Source organism: Entelurus aequoreus, linkage group LG07, assembly GCF_033978785.1.
Source record: "Entelurus aequoreus isolate RoL-2023_Sb linkage group LG07, RoL_Eaeq_v1.1, whole genome shotgun sequence".
Taxonomy (NCBI): Eukaryota; Metazoa; Chordata; class Actinopteri; order Syngnathiformes; family Syngnathidae; genus Entelurus; species Entelurus aequoreus.
Genome location: NC_084737.1, coordinates 43763591 through 43791131, shown reverse-complemented (window position 1 = coordinate 43791131; position 27541 = coordinate 43763591). Strand labels below are relative to the sequence as shown.

Sequence of the window (27541 nt, the reverse complement as noted above, 5' to 3'; positions counted from 1 at the left end):
AACAAAGAAAACGCATTGAATGAGGAGAAGGTGTGTCCAAACATTTGGCCCGTACTGTGTGTGTGTGTGTGTGTGTGTGTGTGTGTGTGTGTGTGTGTGTGTGTGTGTGTGTTTGTGTGTGTGTGTGTGTATGTATGTGTATATATATATATATATATATATATATATATATATATATATATATATATATATATATATATATATATATATATATATATATATATATATATATATATATATACGTACATATATACATACATGCATGTGTATATATATGTATGTATGTATATATATATATATATATACATATATACATACATGCATGTGTATATACATATATACATGTATGTGTGTATATATATATATATATATATATATATATATATATATATATATATATATATATATATATATATATATATATATATATATACATGTATGTGTATGTATATATATATATATATATATATATATATATATATACATGTGTGTGTATATATATGTGTGTGTATATATATATATATATATATATATATATATATATATATATATATATATATATATATATATATATATATATATACATGTATGTGTGTATATATATATATATATATATATATATATATATATATATATACATGTATGTGTGTATATATATATATATATATATATATATATATATATATATATATATATACATGTATGTGTGTATATATATATATATATATATATATATATATATATATATATATATATATATATATATATATATATATATGTGTGTGTAGAAAATACTAATACAGTAATGTATAATTATTTTAGCAGTTTGGTGAAGTCTTATACCGTATAAGACTTCACCAAACTGCTAAAGTAAATATACATTACTGTATTAATATTTTCTACTTGAAACAAGGATGAAAAACGTATAAATTATACGTTTTTCATCCTGAGGATTATGAGTGAGTTTTCGTTTATTAAAATCTGACACTGTAGAAAAACATAACAATCTATGGTATTCCTCAATTTCTTACGGAAACTTTTGGGAAGATTAAGTTCTTAGTCATTATGGTCGAATGTGTGAGTGAACGGACCTGTTGAGGCAAGAAATACATTTCCTCAGTGCTCCGTATGAAATGGAAAGCGTTGCCTTTTTGGACTTGTAGTCCGCCGGATCCGGCATTACTATTGCTGTGCAATACCGCTTTAATTACTGCCTACAACTCCCACAATGCATCATCGCAAAATGTACTCCAACGTCTGATTGTCAACAGATTAGCCATGTCTGCTGCTAGCAGGGAAGAAAGCCTCCCCAAGATGGAGCATGAAGACAAGCCTTCAAACAGGTAATATGTGTACGATGTGTACATATGCATCTTGAAGCCAGTGAGGAGTAAAGATGACTGTAGTTGCGACTTAATCCCTGGCATTTACTGTAAGCCTCTAAACGGAATTGTGACCTGTCACACTATACTAATAGTTGCAGTGCCTCAATACAGAACTTGCTCAACGATAGATCGAATTACATACACTAATATGATGTAATGAATGAGTTTTATAGTGGTTATATTATTATTAATACGCCTTGACAACTCGTTTGCCTGGCTGTTTATTTTTATACGAGTTTCCACCTTGACAACTTTTTTTTGTTTACTTTTTGTCATCGATGCAGTGCAGGAAACACCCTGTACACAAACATTGAAATGTTTCATGGGATGTTTTAACGTTTGTGTTGTGTGACGTGTATAATGAAAGAATCGCTTATTGTATGTGTATTGCAACAGGGATACATGACAGCCATGCAAAACAATCGCCTTTGGTGTAATGTAGGGAAAGAAACGATGTTGATATTTATTTGGCCTATTGTTGAATACATGGATAAGCACGTGGGTGTAAAAATGTCATGACGATCCTATAGTCAGCGCCCCAGACAGCTGTGATACTTTATTAGGCCACAAGGGGGTGGAACTGCCTTGATGTGCCTGCTTAGATGACGTTTTGTTCTATTTTAAAGGAACTACTGTACTGGATCAGTACTCTTAAAGGCCTGCTGAAATGCGATTTTCTTATTTAAACGGGGATAGCAGGTCCATTCTATGTGTCATACTTGATCATTTCGCGACATTGCCATATTTTTGCTGAAAGGATTTAGTAGAGAACATTGACGATAAAGTTTGCAACTTTTGGTTGCTGATAAAAAAAAGCCTTGCCTGTACCGGAAGTAGCGTGACATCACAGGTTGTGGAGCTCCTCACACCAGCACATTGTTTACAATCATGGACGCCAGCAGCAAGAGCGATTCGGACCGAGAAAGCGACGATTTCCCTATTAATTTGAGCGAGGATGAAAGATTCGTGGATGAGGAAAGTGAGAGTGAAGGACTAGAGGGCAGTGGAAGCGATTCAGATAGGGAAGATGCTGTGAGAGGCGGGTGGGACCTGATATTCAGCTGGGAATGACTAAAACAGTAAATAAACACAAGACATATATATACTCTATTAGCCACAACACAACCAGGCTTATATTTAATAGGCCACAAATTAATCCCGCATAACAAACACCTCCCCCTCCCGTCCATATAACCCGCCAATACAAATCAAACACCCGCACAACACACTCAATCCCACAGCCCAAAGTACCGTTCACCTCAGCAAAGTTCATACAGCACATATATTTCCCCAAAGTCCCCAAAGTTACATATGTGACATGCACATAGCTGCACGCACGTACGGGCAAGCGATCAAATGTTTGGAAGCCGCAGCTGCATACTCACGGTACCGCATCTGCGTATCCAACTCAAAGTCCTCCTGGTAAGAGTCTCTGTTGTCCCAGTTCTCCACAGGCCAATGGTAAAGCTTGACTGTCATCTTTCAGGAATGTAAACAATGAAACACCGGCTACGTGTTTGTGTTGCTGCAGCCGGCCGCTAATACACCGCTTCCCACCTACAGCTTTCTTCTTTGCTGTCTCCATTGTTCATTAAACAAATTGCAAAAGATTCACCAACACAGATGTCCAGAATACTGTGGAATTTTGCGATGAAAACAGACGACTTAATAGCTGGCCACAGTGGTGTCCCAAAATGTCCGCTGCAATCCGTGACGTCACACGCAGACGTCATCATACCGAGACGTTTTCAGCAGGATATTTCGCGGGAAATTTAAAATTGCACTTTACTAATCTAACCCGGCCGTATTGGCATGTGTTGCAATGTTAAGATTTCATCATTGATATATAAACTATCAGACTGCGTGGTCGGTAGTAGTGGGTTTCAGTAGGCCTTTAATTTCCATAAGGAAGGAGTTGGTTTGTTTACTTCAGTAGACTGACTATAAATGATAAATGGGTTATACTTGTATAGCGCTTTTCAAGGTACTCAAAGCGCTTTGACACTATTTCCACATTCACCCATTCACACACACATTCACACACTGATGGCGGGAGCTGCCATGCAAGGCGCTAACCAGCAGCCATCAGGAGCAAGGGTGAAGTGTCTTGCCCAAGGACACAACGGACGTGACTAGGATGGTAGAAGGTGGGGATTGAACCCCAGTAACCAGCAACACTCCGATTGCTGGCACGGCCACTCTACCAACTTCGCCACGCCGTACCTATCATATGATGACAGGCATATAATAACTAATTGTAGAAAATTACTCTTAACAGCAAAGTACTGTGGCACACGTCCCCAACAACAGGAACATTGACACGTTGACACATATAGATGACGTTTGGAGGAAGGGTTGTAACAATAATTGTGCATTTTAATGTTTTTTTTCCACCTTATGAATTTATTTTAGGTTACATTAGCGATATATAGGTATGTATATCGTTAGGATTTTATTGACACCGATACCAGTATCCTGCGATGAGGTGGCGACTGCAGCTGAGATAAGTTTCAGTGACCCGAACGGGACAAGCGGTAGAAAATGGATGGATGGATGGATACCAGTATCGATATTCCGAATTGATACCAGTATACTTATCGGGATTCTAATTGGTATTCTTATCGGTACTATAAGTAATTTGTGTCAATAAAGATGTGAAAACATGCATTTTTGTATTCGCATTGGAGGTTCAATCAATCAAAGTTTATTGATATAGCCCTTCATCACAAGTGTCTCAAAGGGTTGCACAAACCACAACGACATCCTCTGCTCAGATCCCACATCAGGGCAAGAAAAAACTCAACCCAATGGGAACAATGAGAAACCTTGGAAGGGACCGCATATGTGGGGACCCCCCGGGCGACCAGAGCAATGGATGTCGAGTGGATATGGTTAATAATGTGAGAGTCTGTGGTCACCTAATAACTTCTCCACGCAGGAGAGGGGGGCAGAGCAGAAAAGAGACGGCAGATCAACTGGTCTAAAAAGTGGCCTTTTTAAAGGCTAGAGTATACAAATGAATTTTAAGATGGGACTTAAATGCTTCTACTGAGGTAGCATCTCTAACTGTTACCGGTAGGAAATTTCAGAGCCCGAATAGAAAACGCTCTATAGCCCGCAGACTTTTTTGGGCTCTGGGAATCACTAATAAGCCGGAGTTCTTAGAACGCAGATCTCTGGCTGGGACATATGGTACAATACAATCAACAAGATAGGATGGAGCTAGACCGTTTGGTATTTTATACGTAAGTAGTAAAACCTTAAAGTCACATCTTAAGTGCACAGGAAGCCAGTGCAGGTGAGCCAGTATAGGCGTAATATGATCAAACTTTCTTGTTCTTGTCAAAAGTCTAGCAGATGCATTTTTCTACCAGCTGTAATCTTTTAATGCTAGACATAGGGAGACCCGAAAATAACACGTTACAGTAATCGAGATGTAACGAACGCATGAATAATGATCTCAGCGTCGTTGGTGGACAAAATGGAACACATTTTAGCGATATTACGAAGATGAAAGAGTGCTGTTTTAGTAACATTTTTAATGTGTGACTCAAACGAGAGAGTTGGATCAAAGATAATACCGAGATTATTTACGGAGTCGCTTTATGTAATTGTTTGGTTGTCAAATGTTAAGGTGGTTTTATTAAATGGATGCCGGCGTTTAGCAGGACCGATAATCAGCATTTCCGATTTCTTGGCATTGAGTTGCAAAAAGTTAGTGGACAGCCATTGTTTAATTTCTTAAAGACACGCCTCAAGTTGACTGCAATTTGGCGTATTGGTCAGCTTTAGGAGCATGTCAAGTTGGTTATCATCAGCATAACAGTGAAAGCTAACACCGTATTTGCGTATGATGTCGCCTAGCAGCAGAATGTAGTTGCTGAAGAGTGCGGGGCCAACAACCGAACCCTGCTGAACTCCGCACGTTACCTTAACATAATCTGAGGTCACATTGTTATGGGAAACGCACTGCATCCTGTCAGTAAGATAGGAGTTAAACCAAGAAAAAGCTAAGTCTGACATACCAATACATGTTTCCATACGTTCTAATTAGGGCTGGGCGATATATCGATATGCGCGATGTATCACAGGTTTGTCTCTGTGCGATATAGAAAATTACTATATCGTGATAATCGAGTATACGTTCTCACGCAGTTGCTTTTAGCTGCGGGCATTACACTTCAGGCTCTTCTCACTCCTTGTCTCTGCTTCTCACAGATAGCAAGCGCACCTTCTTACACACGTCACATACTGACACGTCATACGTCACATACGTATACGCCCTCGCATGAGAGGTAGCAGCATGGCTAACGTTAGCTGTGATGCTGGTGGTAATACGAGAGAAAGAAGGTGCAAATCTGGTAACAAATGAAGGAATCATTATTTCCCCCCTAAAACAGCAGGTCCATCGTCTGGCGGTGGTTTGGCTTCAAGTGGGAATATGTCGGAACAGACAACCGTAGTTTGTCAAATGTGGGGGGAAAGCGTGGCTATAAAAAGTAGCATTACTGCTAATATGTAGCATCATTTGAAAAGTCACCTGTTAAAGTTAAAGTACCAATGATTGTCACACACACACTAGCTAGAGAATGAATAGTGCTTACTACGCATGTCAGTTTCAACATCTCCGTTCGGTGCCACACGCCCACACCATCAAAATGCAGAGGCAAACATTTCCAGATCAACACCGTATGAAAAAAATAGTGATTTTTTTAGTTGTGATTTTCCTCTCTGCATGAAAGTTTAAAATGAGCATATATTAATGCAGTATGAAGAAGAATGTTTAATGTAGACACAGAATCATCATACTGCTGTGACCATATGCATCAAGTGTTCATTCAAGGCTAAGGCAAAATATCGAGATATATATATCGTGTATAGCGATATGGCCTTAAAATACCGCAATATTAAAAAAAGGCCATATCGCCCAGCCCTAGTTCTAATAAAATGTTATGATCGACGGTATCGAAAGCAGCACTAAGTTCATGTAGCAGCAACATGAATGATGCATCAGCATCCATAGTTCGCAATAGATCATTAGTCATTTTTGTGAGGGCTGTCTACATAGAGTAATTTGCCCTGAAACCGGACTGAAAGGGTTCACAGAGATTGTTAGACGCTAAGTGTTCATTTAGCTACTGTGCAACACATTTTTTTGAGGATTTTCGAGATAAAGGGAAGGTGGGACACCGGCCGGTAGTTTACCATGAGGTCAGGATCGAAGTTAGGTTTTTGGAATTTCTGAATGCTAGGGGAACAGTGCCAGAAGAAAGTGATATGTTTATAATATTTAGCACTGATTGTCCTAATATTACAAACAGCTCCTTGATAAGTTTCCCAGGAAGTGGGTCAAGCAAACTCATTTACACGCCATAGCAATTCCTCTAATGTTGTTTCATCAAAAAGAGAGAGACTATTTTGGAGGGCAATATCCATCATATATACTGTACATTTGTATCTGTGTTAATAGAACATAGTTGTAGCTCGGACGCGTTGTCTTTAATCTCCTTTCTAATGAGGTCAATTTTGTTATTAAAGAAATTCGTAAAGTCATCAGCCGAGTGGGTGGAGTTAACCTTTTGGGTTAGCAATGCTACTGTACTGAACAAATATTTAGGATTGTTTTTATTGAGGCGGATGAGATTTGACTAGTAATTAGTTTTAGCTAAGGTAAGCATGCATTTAAAAGTTATTAAACTATCACTCCATGCTTGATGGAAAACCAAGTTTAGTCAGACGCCATTTGCGTTCCAGCTTTCTACATGATAATTTGTGAGCTCTATACGCCTTTTAGGGGCCTTTTTTAGCTTTAGTATTGCTATACTATCAATAGTGTTGTGCAGGGCATTGTTAAAGTTGTTAGTGAGGTTATTGATAGTCACATCATTTGAAAATGGCGCCATTACTGAAGGCAGTAGGCCAGCAAGAGTTGTGACAGCATTAATGTCGCGGCTGCTAAAGCAGTGGTTATTAGTAGCTTGTTGACAATATGTCAGAACTTCGAGTTTTATAGGGTAATGATCGGACATTACTTTAGTGTACGGGAGTATCATAACTTTGGAGATGGTGACACCCTGGACAAGGACTAAATCTATGGTATTACCGTTGCGATGCGTGGGTTCATTTATTATTCGTGTAAGACAACAGCTATCAATTATAGTCTGGAGCGCCACGGTGATTGGGTGTTCATATGGATATTAAAATCCCACATTATAATTATATTATCTGCGTGTGTCACTCGATCAGGGACAAACTCTGAAAATTCACTGATAAAGTCCAAATAGGGTCCAGGGGGGCGGTAGATAACAGCCAGGTAGGAGAGGTAGCGGTGTGACAGACCTCATAGTAAGCACCTCAAATTATTTTTATTTATTACATAGGTTAGGGGTAAGGTTAAGGTTTTCATTGTATATTAGTGTGACCCCTCCACCCCTCTTGAAGGCCTACTGAAATGATTTTTTTTTTATTTAAACGGGAATAGCAGATCCATTCTATGTGTCATACTTGATCATTTTGCGATATTGCCATATTTTTGCTGAAAGGATTTAGTATAGAACAACATCGATAAAGTTCGCAACTTTTGGTCTCTGATAAAAAAAAACCTTGCCCCTACCGGAAGTAGCGTGACGTTGTCAGTTGTTCACTCCCTCATATTTTCCTATTGTTTTCAACGCAGCTAGAGCGATTCGGACCATTACCCCATTAATTTGAGCGAGGATGAAAGATTCGTGGACGAGGAACGTTAGAGTGACGGACTAGAATGCAGTGAAATACATATTTTTTTCGCTCTGACCGTAACTTAGGTACAAGCTGGCTCATTGGATTCCACACTCTCTCCTTTTTCTATTGTGGATCACGGATTTGTATTTTAAACCACCTCGGATACTATATCCTCTTGAAAATTAGAGTCGAGAACGCGAAATGGACATTCAGTGCCTTTTATCTCCACGACAATACATCGGCGAAACGCTTTAGCTACGAGCTAACGTGATAGCATCGTGCTTTAACTGCATATAGAAACAAAAAAAATAAACCCCTGACTGGAAGGATAGATAGAAAATCAACAATACTATTAAACCGTGGACATGTAAATACACGGTTAATGCTTTCCAGGCTGGCGAAGGTTAACAATGCTGTGCTAACGACGCCATTGAAGCTAACTTAGCAACTTAGCAACCGGACCGCACAGAGCTATGCTAAAAACATTAGCTCTCCACCTACGCCAGCCAGCCCTCATATCGATCAATCGATGTTTATTTATATATGCTCATCAACACCCGTGCTCACCTGCGTTCCAGCGATCGGCGGAAGGACGAAGGACTTCACCCGATGCGTTTGGCGGCCCGGAGACGTAGGAAGTCAAGGTGAGGTCGGCGGCTAGCGCGTCTGCTCTCCAACAAAGTCCTCCTGGTTGTGTTGCTGTAGTCCGCTGCTAATACACCAATCCCACCTACACTGTCTTCTTTGCAGCCTTCATTGTTCATTAAAAAAATTGCAAAAGATGTCCAGAATACTGTGGAATTATGAAATGAAAACAGAGCTTTTTGTATAGGATTCTACGGGGTACCATAACTTCCGTTAAACTGACTACGTCACGCGCATACGTCATCATACCGCGACGTTTCAGCCGGATATTTCCCTGGAAATTTTAAATGTCACTTTATAAGTTAACCCGGCCGTATTGGCATGTGTTGCAATGTTAAGATTTCATCATTGATGTATAAACTATCAGACTGCGTGGTCGGTAGTAGTGGGTTTCAGTAGGCCTTTAAGGGGACGGGCAATATGTGCATTCGTATAGTTAGGACGAGATGCCTCGTTAAACGGGAAAAATTAGTCTGGTTTGAGCCAGGTTTCGCTTAGACCAATGACGTTAAGATTGTTGTCTCTAATGACCTGATTAATTAATAACGTTTTGGGAGACAGTGATCTGATGTTTAAAAAGCCCATTTTATAGGTAGTGGGCTGTTTTGAGGAATTTTTGTTAATGGTATCCGTAGTAGTTACATTTATTTTGTGTAGTGCGCCTTAAATAATTTCAATCACATCTACGAATTAATATGATGAGGATCTTCAGATTGTTTGCTTGGTGCTGCAATAGATTTTCCACCTCAGTAGACTGCATGTTCACCTCTGGCACAGTCATTACAGAAAAAACATTACGTGAGTTGTGTATTATTCTACAATAAATGGTATGTGTGCAGGAAATTTCCAGCCTGGCGCTGGTTGGTTTTAGCTTAACTGACTCCTCACCCGGACTAACCGACACTGTAATTGCCTGTGTCCGAGCTTGCTGTAGTGTAGTTAGTCAAGTGTGACTCAACCAGTAATCCAGGATTATGACTAATTCTTTTGCTGCTTCTTGATTTTAGCGCTGCTTTCGATACGTCGATCATAATATTTTATTAGAGCGTATCAAAACACATATTGGTATGTCAGACTTAGCCTTGTCTTGGTTTAACTCTTATCTTACTGACAGGATGCAGTGCGTCTCCCATAACAATGTGACATCGGTAGGCATGATGTTCGAAACTGGTTCTCCCGGTTGTTCGATACGAAAAGAACCGTTCGATAAGAAAAGAACCGATTCCATGGACTCTAATCCCTTTTTGAGAACCGGTTCCCGTTATCGAGGCCACTATAGTAAAGAAAAGAACCGATTCCATGGACTCGAATCCCTTTTTGAGAACCGGTTCCCGTTATTGAGGCCACTATAGTAAATAAAAAGAGTTGGTTCTTTATTCGAATCCCTGGGAACGAATCCCGTCCCACAGGAAATGCCCTGTGGCACGTCCCAGGAAATGACGTAGCTCAGTCATTAGGTGGCAGATACAGAAGCAGCAACAACAATGGACCGGAAAAAAACGCCTCAAGGCATGGCTTCATTTTACAAAAAAATACGACGAGGAAACGGCTATCTGCAATTATTGCCAGGCTTCGCTCTCATGTAAGGGGGGAAGTACAACAAGCATGATGAAACATGTTCAGGCCGTACATAACCTGAAGGTTAGAGAAAGGTGTCGTGGAGAAGCAGCGACAGAGATGACAAAGCAAACCCCTCTTCCTCTGCTTCAACCTGCAGCGCCAATTCCAGTGATAGTGCTGGTGAGTAACTAACATTAACTGTTGCCGGTTAATTTCCATATCTGCTCACTCGTAGCCTTTAGGCTAAAATAACGTTACCTCTTATGTCAACGAGGACTGCAGTAATGTTAGCTAGACTAACGTTACCTAAGCATAGTCAGTGGCTAACAGTAACGTTAACGTTAGCCTTTTTGTATGTGTCTGATAACGTTAACGGTATCTTGTAGCCTACACCACTCCAGAGTTTGCAGGTCTGTCTAAAAAACTAGTGCTTTCTTTCTTTCTTTAGTTTATTTCGTACATGAACACACTTACAGCATAACACATCATATCACAGTTTCATATCATTTCACTTTACATCATGTCCGAAAAGGAGTAGGAAGAAGTAAAGCTTATTCAATCCTACCCCTTTCCCAATTCAGAGACTTTACAAATATATACATCATTTACTGACCTTTTTATAATAAAATAGCATCTGTGAATTAGTGTATACAGCAGCTTTGTAATATGTAATTACTTAATTCAGTCATTATTAATATACTGAGATGAAGAATATCTTATTTTCAATAAGGTTGAAAGTATTTCTCATAATTCTTCTTTGTACTTTGTAAGCACTATTAATTTGAACAACCTCTTAAAGTGGATCATATCAGTACAATGTTTAACTTCATTACTTAATCCATTCCATCATTTAATTCCACATACTAATGCTAAAGACTTAATAACAAACACCCTAGTCTTCACATTCAGCTAATTTCCCCCCTAATTATATGCTGTGTGTGTCCCTCATTTTCCCTCCAGGACAAGGGACGTGCAATCATTCCTGGAGGAGGCCACACTGATGGACCCCAGAAGGATGTTCCGATAGCAGCAGAAGTGCACTTTTTGGAGAGCTGTATTATTTTCAGTTTTGTGCCCAAGGGACTGATTTTATTTAACACTATAGTATTATTTAACCCGGCGGACGTCGAGGTGCTACGAAGCCTCGGATTACTCCGGCGGCCCACCACAACACCGACCCCCACAGCTGCTCCGTGCCCGCAGAGGAGGCGCCGCAAGCGGTGTGCGAGAAGGCGGAAGCGCGGCAAGCGCGGAGGTATCCGAGCCAGGCTAGCGGCTAGCCCAAACAAGCCGGCTATTCCATCCATCCTCCTAGCCAACGTACGCTCCCTGGACAACAAACGGGACCACATACAGCTCATCCGATCCACACAGAAGACGGTGAGAGAGTGTTGTGCTTTTGTGTTCACCGAAACGTGGCTCCACGACGGCATCCCGGACTCCGCCATCCAGCTCGACCAGCTAACATGCTATCGGGCAGACAGGGCCCTCACTGCAGGAGGTAAGACCCGCGGTGGCGGGGTCTGTGTTTACATCAGTGATGCATGGTGTAAGGACACTGTTGTTACACAGAAGCACTGCTCAGCCCTGGTGGAGTTCATGTTTTTAAAGTGTCGGCCTTTCCACCTACCGAGGGAGTTTACAGCCATTCTACTAGCTGCTGTTTATATTCCCCCCTGCTCTAACAACAAGGACAGAGACAGGGCACTATCTGAACTGAACTGTGCCATCACCGAACACCAGACAGCCCATCCAGACGGCTTCCTCATCGTGGCTGGTGATTTCAACCAGGCTAACCTCAAGTCAGTGTGTCCACAGCTACATCAACACATTGACTTTCCTACAAGAGGTAAAAACACACTGGACATGGTCTTCACCACTCAGAGAGGAGCTTACAAGGCGTCACCCCTCCCCCACCTGGGTGCTTCTGACCACCTCACTGTCATGCTAATGCCAGCATACAGGCCGAGGGCTAAAGTCACCAGACCAGTTCAGAAGCAAGTGAGGGTGTGGCCAGTGGATGCCTCCTCTGCTCTGCAGGACTGTTTTGACACCACAGACTGGGTCATATTTAAGCAGGCAGCCACCTACAACCACCACATCGACATACAGGAATACACAGAGACTGTCACTGCATACATCACTAAATGCATCGATGATGTCACAGAGACCAGGACCATCACGGTACGGGAAAATCAGAAACCATGGCTGACGGGGGAAGTCCATAGGTTGCTGAGAGCCCGGAACGCTGCCTTCAGAGCAGGAGATGAGGCTGGCCTGAGAACAGCCAGGGCCAACCTGAACCGTGGCATCAGAGATGCTAAGAGGCAGTACGGCAGCAGGATAGCCCACCGCTTCAGTGACAGCAGAGACACCAGGAGCCTGTGGCGGGGGATCCAGACCATCACGGACTATAAACCCCGACCACAGACCTGTGACAGTGACACCGCTCTGCTGAACAGCCTGAACGAGTTCTTTGGACGCTTTGAGGCACAAAACAGCACGCCTGCACGGAAGACTCCACCCCCTCCGGATGACCAGGTGCTGTCCCTGTCTTCGGCCAGCGTGAGGCGTTCCCTCTCCAGAGTCAACGCACGCAAAGCTGGAGGCCCGGACAACATACCTGGTCGTGTGCTGAGAGACTGTGCAGCGGAGCTCACAGATGTCTTCACGGACATCTTCAACACCTCCCTGAGCCAAGCTGCTGTTCCCACGTGCCTCAAAGCCTCCACCATCATCCCGGTTCCCAAGAAGGCTTCCCCATCCAGCTACAACGATTACCGTCCCGTTGCACTGACGCCCATCATCACGAAGTGCTTCGAACGGCTAGTCTTGCAGCACATCAAGTCCATCCTCCCCCCCACCCTGGACCCCTACCAGTTTGCATATCGGGCCAACAGATCGACCGATGATGCAATCTCCACAGCCCTCCACTCAGCTCTCACCCACCTGGACACTAAAGACTCCTACGCCAGGATGCTGTTCATAGACTTCAGTTCAGCATTTAACACCATCATCCCACAGCAGCTGATTCACAAACTGGACCGGCTGGGGCTGAACACGTCGCTGTGCAACTGGCTGCTGGACTTCCTGACTGGGAGACCACAGGCAGTCCGGGTCGGCAGGTACACATCCAGCACCATCATCATGAACACAGGGGCCCCTCAAGGATGTGTGCTGAGCCCCCTTCTCTTCACCCTGCTGACCCACGACTGCACGCCGAAGCACAGCACCAACCTCTTCGTCAAGTTTGCGGACGACACAACTGTGGTAGGTCTCATCCACAATAACGATGAGACCAGCTACAGAGACGAGGTGAGCCAACTGGCCACATGGTGCGGTGACAACAATCTCTCTCTCAATGTAGAGAAAACAAGGGAGATTGTTGTGGACTTCAGGAGAGCGCACACCCAGCACCCTCCTCTGACCATCAACGGTGTGGTGGTGGAGAGAGTGAGCAGCACCAAATTCCTGGGTGTGCACATCACAGATGACCTCTCCTGGAAAACCAACACTGCATCACTGGCCAAGAGGGCTCAACAGCGCCTCTACTTCCTCCGCAAACTGCGAAGAGCAAAAGCCTCAGCCTCCATCATGCACTCCTTCTACCGGGGCGTCATCGAGAGCATCCTGACCAGCTGCATAACTGTGTGGTACGGAGGCTGCACGGCGTCCTGCCGCAGGACGCTGCAGCGCACAGTTAGGGCAGCTGAGAAGATCGTCGGTGCCCCCCTCCCCTCCCTCCAGGACATTTACAACACACGCCTGTCACGCAAAGCACTCCGCGTGGCAGGCGACATCACACACCCCTCACACGGCTTCTTCAGACTGCTGCCATCCGGCAGACGACTGAGAAGCCTCCGAGCTCGAAGCTGTAGGCTGAGAGACAGCTTCATCCATCAGGCTGTCAGGAAGCTGAACTCTCTCCCGGCCCCCCCCCCCCTTCTCACTCTGCCCTGCAATCTGATCTGAACTGAACTGTGAACTGAGACACTACACCCCACCCCCCCCCCCCCCCCACTCACCCACACACACACACACACACACACACACACACACACACACACACACACACACACACACACACACACACACACACACACACACCATCTATCACTTAGCCACTTTACTCCGGACTCAAAATGCTGCTAACTGTTTTAACTGTTTACACTGTTTACATTGCACTTTGCACTCCCATCTGAATACTTAGATAGATATTATAGATATTCTGGTAATATCTTCTTCCCCTGTATATTTTTCCCCCCCCTCATGCGACTGTTTAAATTGTTGTCTTTTTTATTTTTATTTTACACTTTATATTTATAGACACCGTGGATGTGAGAGGAACGCAATTTCGTCCACCTGTATGTCCTGTACAAACAGTTGTTTGACAATAAAGCTGACTTTGACTTTGACTTGATTTATACACCTATAGTGATCACAGAGACAGGTTGTTTTTGTGTTACTGTACATATTTGTTTTTCTGAAAAATCCCACTTAATATACTTTGGGTAACAACAGTCAATATTTATTTTTTTTATTTCATTTTTTTAGGGGGGTAACAACAGTCAATATTTATTTTTATTTTTTATTTTTTTATAAAGTAAAAGTGAGCTTTTGTTAAACCAAATATTGTGTGGTTTTTTCCATATACAACAGCCTATCTGGATTCGAAAAGGAATCGGTTCGATAAGAGGATTCGATAATGGGCTCGAACTCTATAATTTCTTATCAAACATCATCCCTATATATATATATATCTATGTATATATATATATATATATATATAAATATATATATATATATATATGATGAAATAGTCTTGTGATTTTTTTCCCCACACACATATATATATATATATATATATATATATATATATATATATATATATATATATATATATATATATATATATATATATATATATATATGTATATATATATATATATATATATATATATATATATATATATATATATATATATATATATGTATATATGTATATATATATGTATATATATATATATATATATATATATATATATATATATATATATATGTATGTACAGTCGTGGTCAAAAGTTTACATAAACTTGTAAAGAACATAATGTCATGGCTGTCTTGAGTTTCCAATAATTTCTACAACTCTTATTTTTTTGTGATAGAGTGTAAGGCTGAAACGACGCGTCAACGTAGTCTACGTCATCGGTTACGTAAATACGTCGACGCCGTTTTTGTGCGTCGACGCGTCGCATATTTACGTCACACTACCGTCATGGCGAAGCGCAAAGCAGACAATGCGAGCGGTGCGAGCGAGGGGGAAAAAGCATGGCAAAAGTCGGCAAAAGTGTGGGAGTATTTCAATACACGGCCTAATAATGTTGTTGTATGCACACTGTGTCGAGCGGAAATGGCCTATCATAGCAGCACAACGGCTATGAACGAACATTTGAAAAGAAAACAGCCGACAGCGTTCTTGCCATCACCATCAACTAGTCAATCGTCCGCGTGGGACGTTGTCATCATTACACAAAAACATGAATGTGTCATTTGTATCTGCTAGGGGTGTAACGGTACATGTTTTGTATTGAACCGTTCCGGTACGGGGCTTTCGGTTCGGTACGGGGGTGTACCGAACGAGTTTCTAAGCTAAAGTCTTAACAAGCTGCTTTGCTACTTCTGCCTCTGTCTCAGCACCCAGCATTGTCCCACCCACACAACCATCTGATTGGTACACACAAAGTGTTAACAGCCAATCAGCAGTGCGTATTCAGAGCGCATGTAGTCAGCGCTTCAGCGTCGACCAGATAGGTGTTTAGCAGGTGAGCATAAGGCACCGGACTCTCCCCAAATGATAATAAACACCTCCCAGTCAACTACTAGTAACATCACTATGAGCCCGTTGACGTTCTAGAAACTTAAACTGCAACTCAGCTCACTCGCAGTCCTGGCTTGAGGTGAAGGCTAATTAGCTCTCAGTTCCAGCCACATCGACCCCTTCTGAGCGCCTATTTTCAGCTGCTGGGAATATTGTAAACAAGAAAAGAACCAGAGCATGTAGACATGCTAACCTTTCTTCATTACAACTGTTAGACACTCACTGGAATGAGTAGAATTGGTTATTGTGTACTGTGTTGGACTGGATGTTTATTTTGCACATTTTAAAAGCAATACTTAATGTTTACAGTGCTCCAGAATATTTAGATTGGCATTTTTTTGTATTGGATGTTTATCTTTATTTTTGCACATTTTAGCAAATAAGCAATACTTTCACTTTTGTTGAAATGTTTACACTGTTGTTACAGAATATTTCGTTTTGCACTTTTTTGTATTGGATGTTTATCTTTATTTTTGCACATTTTAAAGCAAATTAAGCAATACTTTTACTTTTGAAATGCTTATACTATTGCATAATATTAAGATTTGCACTGGATGTTTACTTTTATATTTAAAAAGCAAATAAGCTACTTTTAATTTTGTTAAATGTTAAAAGTTTTAAATGTTTACATTGTTACAGAATATTTTGTCATGTTGTTGTCAATGTTGACTGAGTGGCCATACTTTTTTTTTGTAAATAAAAGCCAAGCCTTTTGAAAAAACTGGCCTACATTTATTTTTTCATTTTCATTTTAAATTAAAAAATAATCGGTAAAAGGAAATATAATCTATAGATTAATCGAAAAAATAATCTAAAGATTAACCGATTAATCAAAAAAATAATCTATAGATTAATCGATAGAAAAATAATCGTTAGCTGCAGCCTTAATAGAGTGATTGAAGCACTTACTTGTTGGTCACAAAAAACACATCACAACCATCCACAAGCTTCTGGTAAGCTTCTGGTTGGATTTTTGACCACTCCTCTTGACAAAATTGGTGCAGTTCAGCTAAATATGTTGGTTTTCTGACATGGACTTGTTTCTTCAGCATTGTCCACACGTTTAAGTCAGGACTTTGGGAAGGCCATTCTAAAACTTTGATTCTAGCCTGATTTAACCATTCCTTTACCACTTTTGACCTGTGTTTGGGGTCATTGTCCTGTTGGAACACCCAACTGCGCCCAAGACCCAACCTCCGGGCTGATGATGTTAGATTGTCCTGAAGAATTTGGAGGTAATCCTCCTTTTTCATTGTCCCATTTACTGTCTGTAAAGCACCAGTTCCATTGGCAGCAAAACATGCCAAGAGCATAATACTACCACCATGGGCATGGTGTTCCTGGGATTAAATGCCTCACATTTTCTCCTCCAAACATATTGCTTGGTATTGTGGCCAAACAGCTAAAATTTTGTTTCATCTGACCACAGAACTTTCCTCCAGAAGGTCTTATCTTTGTCCATATGATCAGCAGCAAACTTTAGACGAGCCTTAAGGTGTCGCTTCTGGAGCAAGGGCTTCCTTCTTGCATGGTAGCCTCTCAGTCCATGGTGATGCAAAACACGCTTGACTGTGGACACTGACACTTGGTTCCAGCAGCTTCCAATTCATTGCAGACCTGCTTTTTGGTGGTTCTCGGTTGACTCTTGATCATCCTGACCAATTTTCTCTCAGCAGCAGGTAATAGCTCGCGTTTTCTTCCTGATCGTGGCAGTGACAAAACTGTGCCAAAACTGTGCCATGCACTTTATTACTAACGAACAATTGTCTGGGACCTTAAGCTGCTTTGAAATGGCTCCAAGTGACTTTCCTGACTTGTTCAAGTCAATGATTTGGTTTTTCAGATCTGTGCTGAGTTCCTTGTAACCTATTTAAATGGGCTCAGAGAAGTCAACAGGTGTCGTCAATCATAATCACTCACATGAAGATAAGAGGCCATGCCATGAAGCTAATTTGATTTGATTGTAACTTTTCTACATCACCAAAATTGATAATGTATGTTTCTGTATGTATACTTTTGACCCAGCAGATTTGGTCACATTTTCAGTAGACCCATAATAAATTCATAAAAGAACCAAATTTCATGAATGTTTTTTGTGACAAACAAGTATGTGCTCCAATCACTCTATTACAAAAAAATAAGAGTTGTAGAAATTATTGGAAACTCAAGACAGCCATGACATTATGTCCTTCAACAAGTGTATGTAAACTTTTGACCACGACTGTAAGTCGTGTCTATATATTCATGTATATACACATATATACACGTATGTATGAATATATATATATATATATATATATATATATATATATATATATATATATATATATATATATATATATATATATATATATATATATATATATATATATATATATATATATATACATGTATGTATGTATATATATATGTATATATACATGTATATATATATATATATATATATATATATATATATATATATATATATATATATATACATACATATATATATATATATATATATGTATATATATATATATATATATACATACATATATATATATGTATATGTATATATATACATATATATATTTATGTATATATATATATGTATATATATATGTATATATATATGTATATAGATATGTATATATGTTTATATATATGTAAATATATATATATATATATGTATATATATATACATATATGTGGATTGAGGAAATCCCTCATGAAACAGGCCTGTAGAGATGAAATAGTCTTATGATTTTTTTCCCACACATACATATTACGCTCTACCACGGTATCGAGCACTATTTTTTGGATAATCTAATTAAGACATATATATATACATATATATGTATATATATATATATATACACAGTATATATGTATGTATATATATATATATACACATTTTTATATATATATATATATATTTACATATATATATTTACACATGTATATATATATATATATTAAAAAATATATATATATTTATGTGTGTGTATACATATATGTAGGTATATACTGTATGTATATGCAAATTTGTATATATATTTGTACAAATATGTGTGTGTGTATATATGTACATACAGTGTATATATGTGTGTATGTATATGTGTATATATATATATGTATGTACTTTTTGTGACAAATGATGCAATAGGCATTGATTCCTTAATTTGGCATTTTATTGCCTTGATATGCAGCAGAGCTCATCAATGCAAGTTCTCCCCAATGCAGTTTACCGCGCTTGACATTTTAACAGCTCTTGAATGCAAATATTTGAATTGATTGATTGAAACTTTTATTAGTAGATTGCACAGTACAGTACATATTACGTACAATTGACCACTAAATGGTAACACCCCAATAGGTTTTTCAACTTGTTTAAGTCGGGGTCCACGTTAATCAATTCATGGTAAAGAATTTAAGATGTTGTCATATGTTTACATAAGTCCTTTGCTATTTTAAATGTTTACCCAAAGTGAAAAACAATTATGGGATACTGCTCTGTTGAGGAACAAGAATGCTTTGTTTGTGTGCAGTGACTGTGGGTGGAAGTGTAGTGTTGTCAGCTGATGAGAAGTGTTGGATTTCATTATGTTGTTTATGACGTGTGCGTGTGTGCAGATAGATATTGCTGACGTCCCCAGACTGCTGTAAAGACACTGGAGTCCCCTCAGTGGCAAACACAACTCTGTTCTTCTCTTAATGCAACGCATTGAGAAGTCAAATACTAGCCTGGAGTAATTGACCTTTTGGTTTCTATAGGTTTTGCTCCTGTTCGTTCTCCGTCGCGCTCTTGTTTACCACCAACTGCACCGTGAACGCGCACTGCCAGATGCAAATGACGCGCATGTGTTTACCCGAGCGCGCCTGCAGCCGGGCCGGTGTTTCTGCTAGCTGCTGCTACTATTAATACCGCCTAATGAACTTCTTCGCAAAGGCAGGCCGTCCACGCACTGCTTGCATTCGCTGTTGAAGTGGAAGGAGGAGAAATAGGAGGAGGAGGAGTAGGCGTGGCCACGAGACCGCGCGCACGATCGTTTTGACATGAACGCGCCGCAGTGCCTCCCTCCTCCGTGCGCGCCACTACAGCGAGTGTAGGAAACGCAAAGTATGTAAAGTTTCGTTTATCCTTCAATCGGACCCCCAACCAACCAACCCCTTTTGTGCACTGTTGCCTTTTCTCGATGCGTTGCACCACACATGCAGCAGAGTGTAAACATATACAATCATTAAAGATCCAGCCAAGTAGTACTAGTGGACCTGTCTACTTATGAGCATTTTACCAAATTACTGTGGAGCCAGAATATCTGGTTGCTGGACCCTGAGATCTGATGGCCGGTAAGTGCACTTTATTTCAATTTATTTAGCTTATTGTTGTATGCTGTTATTTTGTCATCTTTCTTGCCTTTTGGAGTATCCTTCTGGTGCTTCTGCTGTGCCTATGTTGTTGTTGTTGTGTTGTTTCTAAGTAGAGATTTCTTGGCGTTTTTTACGGTTTTAAGTTCCCACTGGGCTAAAGTGGAACAAGTTAAACATGTTTTTAAATTGCTATGTTGTTAAGTGTCAGTCAGATTTGTGATTGACTGGTGACCCTTTCAGGACCCTCCCGCAGGACAGCTAAACATCCTGGAGGTTTCGTCGCGCACATTTTTGGTTTGCATTTATCAACTTATATATATCAGTATGATATTAATACATATGCATACATTAATAAATATACAAATACAAATTTGATATACAAATAAATAAACAATTTGTATAAATAAACGCGTGTTTGTAAATATATTTTTGAGATTTGAAAATATATACAAATAAAATTTATAAATATAAAAATGTGTCATACAAATAAATCAAGAGTTTGTATAAATAAACGTGTATTTTTAAATATGTTTTTGAGATTTGAATATAAATATGCTTGATTTTGTATTAGTATTGAATTTGCATACTGTATGTGGATCGCTTTTTTGCTTTTGTGTCGATGAGACATTCCTCCCACAAGCCAGATGCCCAAATAAATGTGACCCACACACTCCCCTGAACAACCAGCAGGGGGCACTGCATGACGTAAGTCATGACGTAATATGACCCTTCCTAGTGTGCCTCTGATTGGTTCGCCAGTGTCTGACCATGTCTGCATGCTCTGGCTGCAGTGCCCTCTGCTGGTTGTTCAGGGGAGTGTGTAGGTCACATTTATTTGTGCATCTGGTTTGTGGGAGGAATGTCTCATCGACACAAAAACAAAAAAGCGATCCGCATATGCAAATTCAATGCAAATACAAAATCGAACATATTTATATTCAAATCTCAAAAATATATTTACAAATACACATTTATTTATACAAATTCTTGATTTATTTGTATGTCACATTTTTATATTTATAAATTTTATTTGTATATATTTTAAAATCTCAAAAATATATTTACAAAAACGCATTTATTTATACAAATTATTTATTTATTTGTATATCACATTTGTATTTATATTTTCATATTTATTAATATATGCATATGTATTAATACCATATTGATATATATAAATTGATGGAAGACAATTCTACTTCCACAATTTTCAAAGTGTGGGGCAAAGATTTCAGAGGAGCCATCACATCCTTATAAAAATAAAGGAAAGTACGCCATTCAAATCTGTTAAGCCAACTTTGGTTATGTTTTGAAAGCAAGATAAACTGATTATTAGTTTTCATGGCGAAAATCGAGTCAAAATTAAGCAGAAAATGCCACATACCGTGTTCCAAAAATCTATTTTTCAAGGACTTTTAAGAGTACGCTTTCTTAAAGTAAGCTTACTCTACTACACTTAGTAAACCCAATTTATATTTGTATATCTTAAACCAGCACAATCCTTTTCATAGGAGATTTAAAACAAAGCCAAGTGGTAAGCTAGTTTGTCATTTTTGCATCAGTAGAACTATATATTATATCAGCATACACTTTCATAAGAACAACTAAGTATTTGCTCAAAAACTTTAACACAAGGTTTTCAAGATAAAGCGTAACAAATGTACAACCTTTCTCTTATAGTTGCAACTGTTCTTAGCTGGGACTATTGTTGACCTTGGGGGAGATTTTTGCTGTAAGATTTCCTTTGCCCACTGGAAAGTTCCTGACTGTAGTTGCAGAGGAAGTGCATGATTCAGCAACTTCAATGCGGTAATCTTTAATCTCACCCTGGTTTGGTTTTAACTCGGGATGTAATGGTATCAAATCTCACGGTACCATATTATCACGGTATTAAGGTCACGGTACGATATTATTGTGGAATATGTCCAATAAAAAGTTACTCTACTACACTTAGTAAACCCAATTTATATTTGTATATCTTAAACCAGCACAATCCTTTTCATAGGAGATTTAAAACAAAGCCAAGTGGTAACCTAGTTTGTCATTTTTGCATCAGTAGAACTATATATTATATCAGCATACACTTTCATAAGAACAACTACCGGTAAGTATTTGCTCAAAAACTTTAACACAAGGTTTTCAAGATAAAGCGTAACAAATGTACAACCTTTCTCTTATAGTTGCAACTGTTCTTAGCTGGGACTATTGTTGACCTTGGGGGAGATTTTTGCTGTAAGATTTCCTTTGCCCACTGGAATGTTCCTGACTGTAGTTGCAGAGGAAGTGCATGATTCAGCAACTTCAATGCGGTAATCTTTAATCTCACCCTGGTTTGGTTTTAACTCGGGATGTAATGGTATCAAATCTCACGGTACCATATTATCACGGTATTAAGGTCACGGTACGATATTATTGTGGAATATGTCCAATAAAAAGGCTTAAAAATTGTATAGTGTGTAAAATGGAGTGGCAGGAATGTTTGGGATAAACACTCTTACTGTAATTAAACACAAACATGATGCTAAAATGTTCTGATCATATTTATTACCACATGTACTGCATGTATTTTTAAGTGCAAAAAATTGTGCAGGAACATCTACTGTTTCGAGCAAATATTTAAAAAAAATAACTTAGTTGTATGTCTTTAAAGTGACAATGTAAACAACGAGTGTAAAACAATAATGTTCACTTGAGTGTCTTTCAATGTTTACTTTCTGTAAAGCAGTGGACATGTTTATATCAGTCTGGAAAATGCTGTTTCTCAGAACAGTTAAGTAACAAGTTAACTTTTAATGTAAATACCTCACAAACTGATGTTTAACTTTGCTGGCTTTAAATATTTTTTTCTGGATGAGAGTTTGAGGGGGTGACTTGTCCAGGGTGTATGCTGCCTTCCGCCTGACTGCAGGTCAATAGGCTCCAGCGTGACATCGAGAGAAACAAACGGTGGACAAATAGATGGATTGATGTTTTATTGAATGGTTTTTCAGTTTCCTTATATTCCCCGTGTTGTACACTGTTTTTTTTTTATTACCTGCATACTGTTTGACGTGACCGGCTGGCTGTGTGTCGCCTTGAAAACGCTTGAGTCGAAAGTATTGCTTTGCGGAAGGCATACTTTCCTACCTCCGCCAAAGAGGTTATGTTTTCAGCAGAGTTTGTTTGTTTTTTAGCAACATAACACAAATAGTTATGGAAAGATTGTGGTGGCAATTTGCAGGTCATGTCCAAAAAACAATTCCTGTTATCGACTACGAACACACTTCACTTCCTGCTTACGGCTTTCCACGCCCCCACGTTGGTGCCTCGCACATTCCAACCCTTGATGCTGAGTGCCAAGCAGGGAGGTAATGGGTCCCATTTTTATAGTCTTTGGTATGACTCGGTCGGGGTTTGAGCTCACAACCTACCGATCTCAGGGCGGACACTCTAATTTTGTTTGACATCGTCAGGCGTCAAGGTATTATTGTGAAGACTTTGAAACCGGAATACTGCGGTATCTACAATACCGTTACACCCCTTGTTTTAACTGATAATCTACCATGTGTGTGTGTGCGTCTGTGTCAATGTGTGTGTCCGTGTGTGTAACCTCCACTCCTTAACTAGATCCATGAGTACAGTGGGTTACTCCACTGCGATAAGATAACTGCCGTGGTGCTTCACCTAGGCAGGGGTATTACCTATATAAAGAGGCGTGACAGTAGCCCCAACAGCAAAATGCCGATGAATGCCGTACTGTACATGTGCATGTATGCATTCTACTAAAAATAATGGCAGCTGGCTTTTTACAAACCTCGCTGGGGAAAGTCCAGATGAGTCGGATAATGCAGTAAGTAGGCCCATTGCTAAAAAGTTTGAGTTATTATGCATTTTGTTGAGCTATCTTTGTTTTTCTGTAAAGTTCACATTCCTTGCTTCACTCTAAAACATGCTTCAGTTGATAATGCCTTATTTGAGGGAATTGCTATTGTGTTACTGAGCACTTGATTATGGATAACGTTTTCAGCTGGAAAAACCTACTTTGTGGCGATTTTGTGAGGACACTATGGTTTTAGTCAATGGCTCAACTTTGTGGATGCACATTGCACAGTAGCACAGACGGTGGACTGTTGTCATGCAATCGAGTCACTTTGTGTACTTTGGCACTCACTGTTGTTGCTGTTGCACTCTGCTGGATTGGTCAAACTTGCCTGTAAGTATGAACGAAACATTAACCCACAACAAACGGTACATCGATGCCTTCTTAGTTTTATTTACAGTTGGTAAATTGTAAGCACGGCTTTCTTTGTTTGTCTCACACATAGGGATAGGAATCTAAAACCGGTTCTTGTTAATATCTGGTTCCTAATAATTGTTCACCAGTTTTATCTATTTCTTTCTCAATGCCGGTTTGCGCACATGACGTCACCATGCACTGCGCCGATCGCGGCACAAACACAGTCCTGTTGGATTTAATAGTTATACATACTTTTGAGTGGTCACCGTCAACTCATATAGTATTTTAAAAAGAATCATTGTAATTTTATTAGAAAAATGTTCAACATGTTAATGAACATTCTTGTCTATTTGTTACATAATAATTTATGTTGTATTTTGAGTATTTCTACAGTAAAAAATATATTTTATTATTTTCCAAACCTAATATGTTTTTCTTGGGACCCCCTTGGCCTTGGCACCCCATTGAGGCTGAAGGCCTCCTAAGACCTCAATGTTGGGTTTGTACACTCATGTTTATTCTAAATCACAGGTGTCAAACTCAAGGCCCAGGGCCACATCTGGCCTGCCACATCCTTTTATGTGGCCTGTGAAAGCATGGAAATAATGTGCGTCAATAAAACTCTGTCTTTCTTGTTAAATGGATTTCAATTTTGACAGTAAAATATTGGACCACATACAACTGCAGTTCTTAACTCAATATGATGCAACAAGGTAGTCCAAGCTGAACTTGAATATCTACATCTTGACTTTTGATTCCGAACAGTTTGTTAATAAATAGCGTTTGAATTCTAATGTAGGAACAATTGCATAACACCACTAGGCGACTATATATTTAAATGGTTTTGCAGTTATAAGTGGCCGTGTAAAGGCAGTCATAACTGTGATGTACCCATGATTCATATGAGTTTGACACTTCCACTCTAAACTAAACAGAGTTGATGCTTATCATGTCACGTTTGAGTCGCATTGCTGCAATGGTTGTGTTTCCCAGGACGTGGAAGGAAAGGCAGGAAGCGGTGTGTAGGTAAGATGATGATTAAATCCAATTTCGGGCAAAAATGCAGGAGAAACGTGCCGCAGGAAAAGGGCACATGGTGTACAGGGCGAAACCTTAGCTATCTTTAGTGAACTAAAATCCCGCAAGGACTGGCAGGGTCAGATGGACATACAGTATAAAGGGGAGTGATTGGTGGCTGCGGCAATTGGAGACACTAATCATCATACAGAAACCGGTGTGTGAGTGCAAGCGCTCCTAGCAACAAGAACATAAACAAAGGATTGCTAGTAGCGCTAGAAACAGAACTTAACACAACACCTCGGAGAGTAACAACAAAACAACACAGGACATGACCGGGAGAGACCTGTCATGACAAATCAACCTGTTTGTTATCCTATTTTTCCAAATGAGTCGATAAAGAGTCGAATGGTTAAGCAGAATAGAAAATGGAAACAGAATCGGAAATATCTTATCAATTCCCATCCCTACACACACATACAGATTAGTTACTTTGGAGCCTCGGTAAGCAGAAATCGAACAATGACAGAGATGTGCTGGTTGTGTTGGTGTTGCTTTATGATATTCATCGACATTATTTCATTCATCACACAATTATCATTATTGTCAAACAAGTGTACAAAAAAGTTAACACACAAGCCAAATAAACATGCTAAGCTAAAGTCTCACAGAGCTTGCGATTTACAGTCGTCCCTCGCTAGATCTCGCTTCAAATCTCTCTCTCTTCAAACATTGTAGATTTTTTTTTTCAATTTTTTTTTTCCCTATTTTAAAGCATATTTTACATGTTTTTATATGTATTATATGTATTACAGAGCATTATTTGTCATATTTTCTATTAATTTATGTTGTGGTACAAATTTTGTGAAAATATTCAACAAGCCAAGTTCTGTTTCCGGGTTAATGGTTACACCGCTAAAAACCATAACTGGCTAATCTTGGCGCTACTCTATCTTCACCGCGTTAATCTCAAGGTAACTTTTGGCAGAACAACTTTTTGATAGATTTCATCTTTAAATCCTGCCTCATCAATAGCACATCTTCACATTGGTGAGCCTTTAATGCGATACACGTTGTGGCCATGTTGTAGTGGCCGGGCGACAGCCATAACAATGACGCTTGGACAATCCTCAGGGCTCCCAGTAAGTACAGCACAAACTCAAAGCTACTATATTGGGTGAAACGCGTATGAAGGTGACTATATGAGTGTAATTTCATGTTTAGAGGACTCTAAAAATGTTAAAAAACATATGTTGAAAGTCATAAAAAGTTTATTACACTCGATAAAAATATTTTATTTATTAATAATGGTCCTACTTTGCAGCAATCATTATATCATGTTCGTTTTCAAATAACTGTGATAAACGTGGAACGACTGTATACTGAAGTCTCACATGAGGGCTATAGTGGCATATCATCTTCGAACATCTTGTTTGAATTCCAAATTGTACAATTTCAGAAGGATTTGACTTTAGAAACTTCCACTCTTCACCAACAAAATACCCAAAACATTGTTTTCCTTGCCTAACAATGGCTGATTGTTGATTTTTTGTGTTTTAATAGTGGAGCTGGAGAGGGCTCACTGGACCGCCTCCTTCCCTCAGTAAGCGCAGGCCTTTCACCCCGAAAAAGGACCACCAGTCAGTGCAAGTCTGAGCCACCTCTCCTCCGCACCTCCAAGCGCACCATCTACACTGCTGGGCGCCCCCCCTGGTACAATGAGCATGGCACCCAGTCCAAAGAAGCCTTTGTCATCGGTAGGTGACT

General features: G+C 39.6%; 1 protein-coding gene across 6 annotated transcripts in view; it reads left to right on the top strand.

The window, feature by feature from the left end:
- Positions 1-1225: 1225 nt before the first annotated feature.
- uckl1b (uridine-cytidine kinase 1-like 1b) overlaps positions 1226-27541 on the top strand; it is a 47197-nt gene continuing 20881 nt past the window's right edge. For 4 of the 6 annotated variants that reach the window (XM_062053740.1, XM_062053739.1, XM_062053737.1 and 1 more), the window contains exons 1-2: positions 20266-20520; positions 27338-27531. In XM_062053740.1, the coding sequence (XP_061909724.1) occupies positions 20453-20520; positions 27338-27531 (262 nt within the window). In that variant the 5' untranslated portion in view covers positions 20266-20452. Of the gene's footprint in view, positions 1344-20265; positions 20521-24280; positions 24371-27337; positions 27532-27541 lie in introns of those variants that run through there. The other 2 variants (XM_062053736.1, XM_062053738.1) reach the window with 2 other exon arrangements.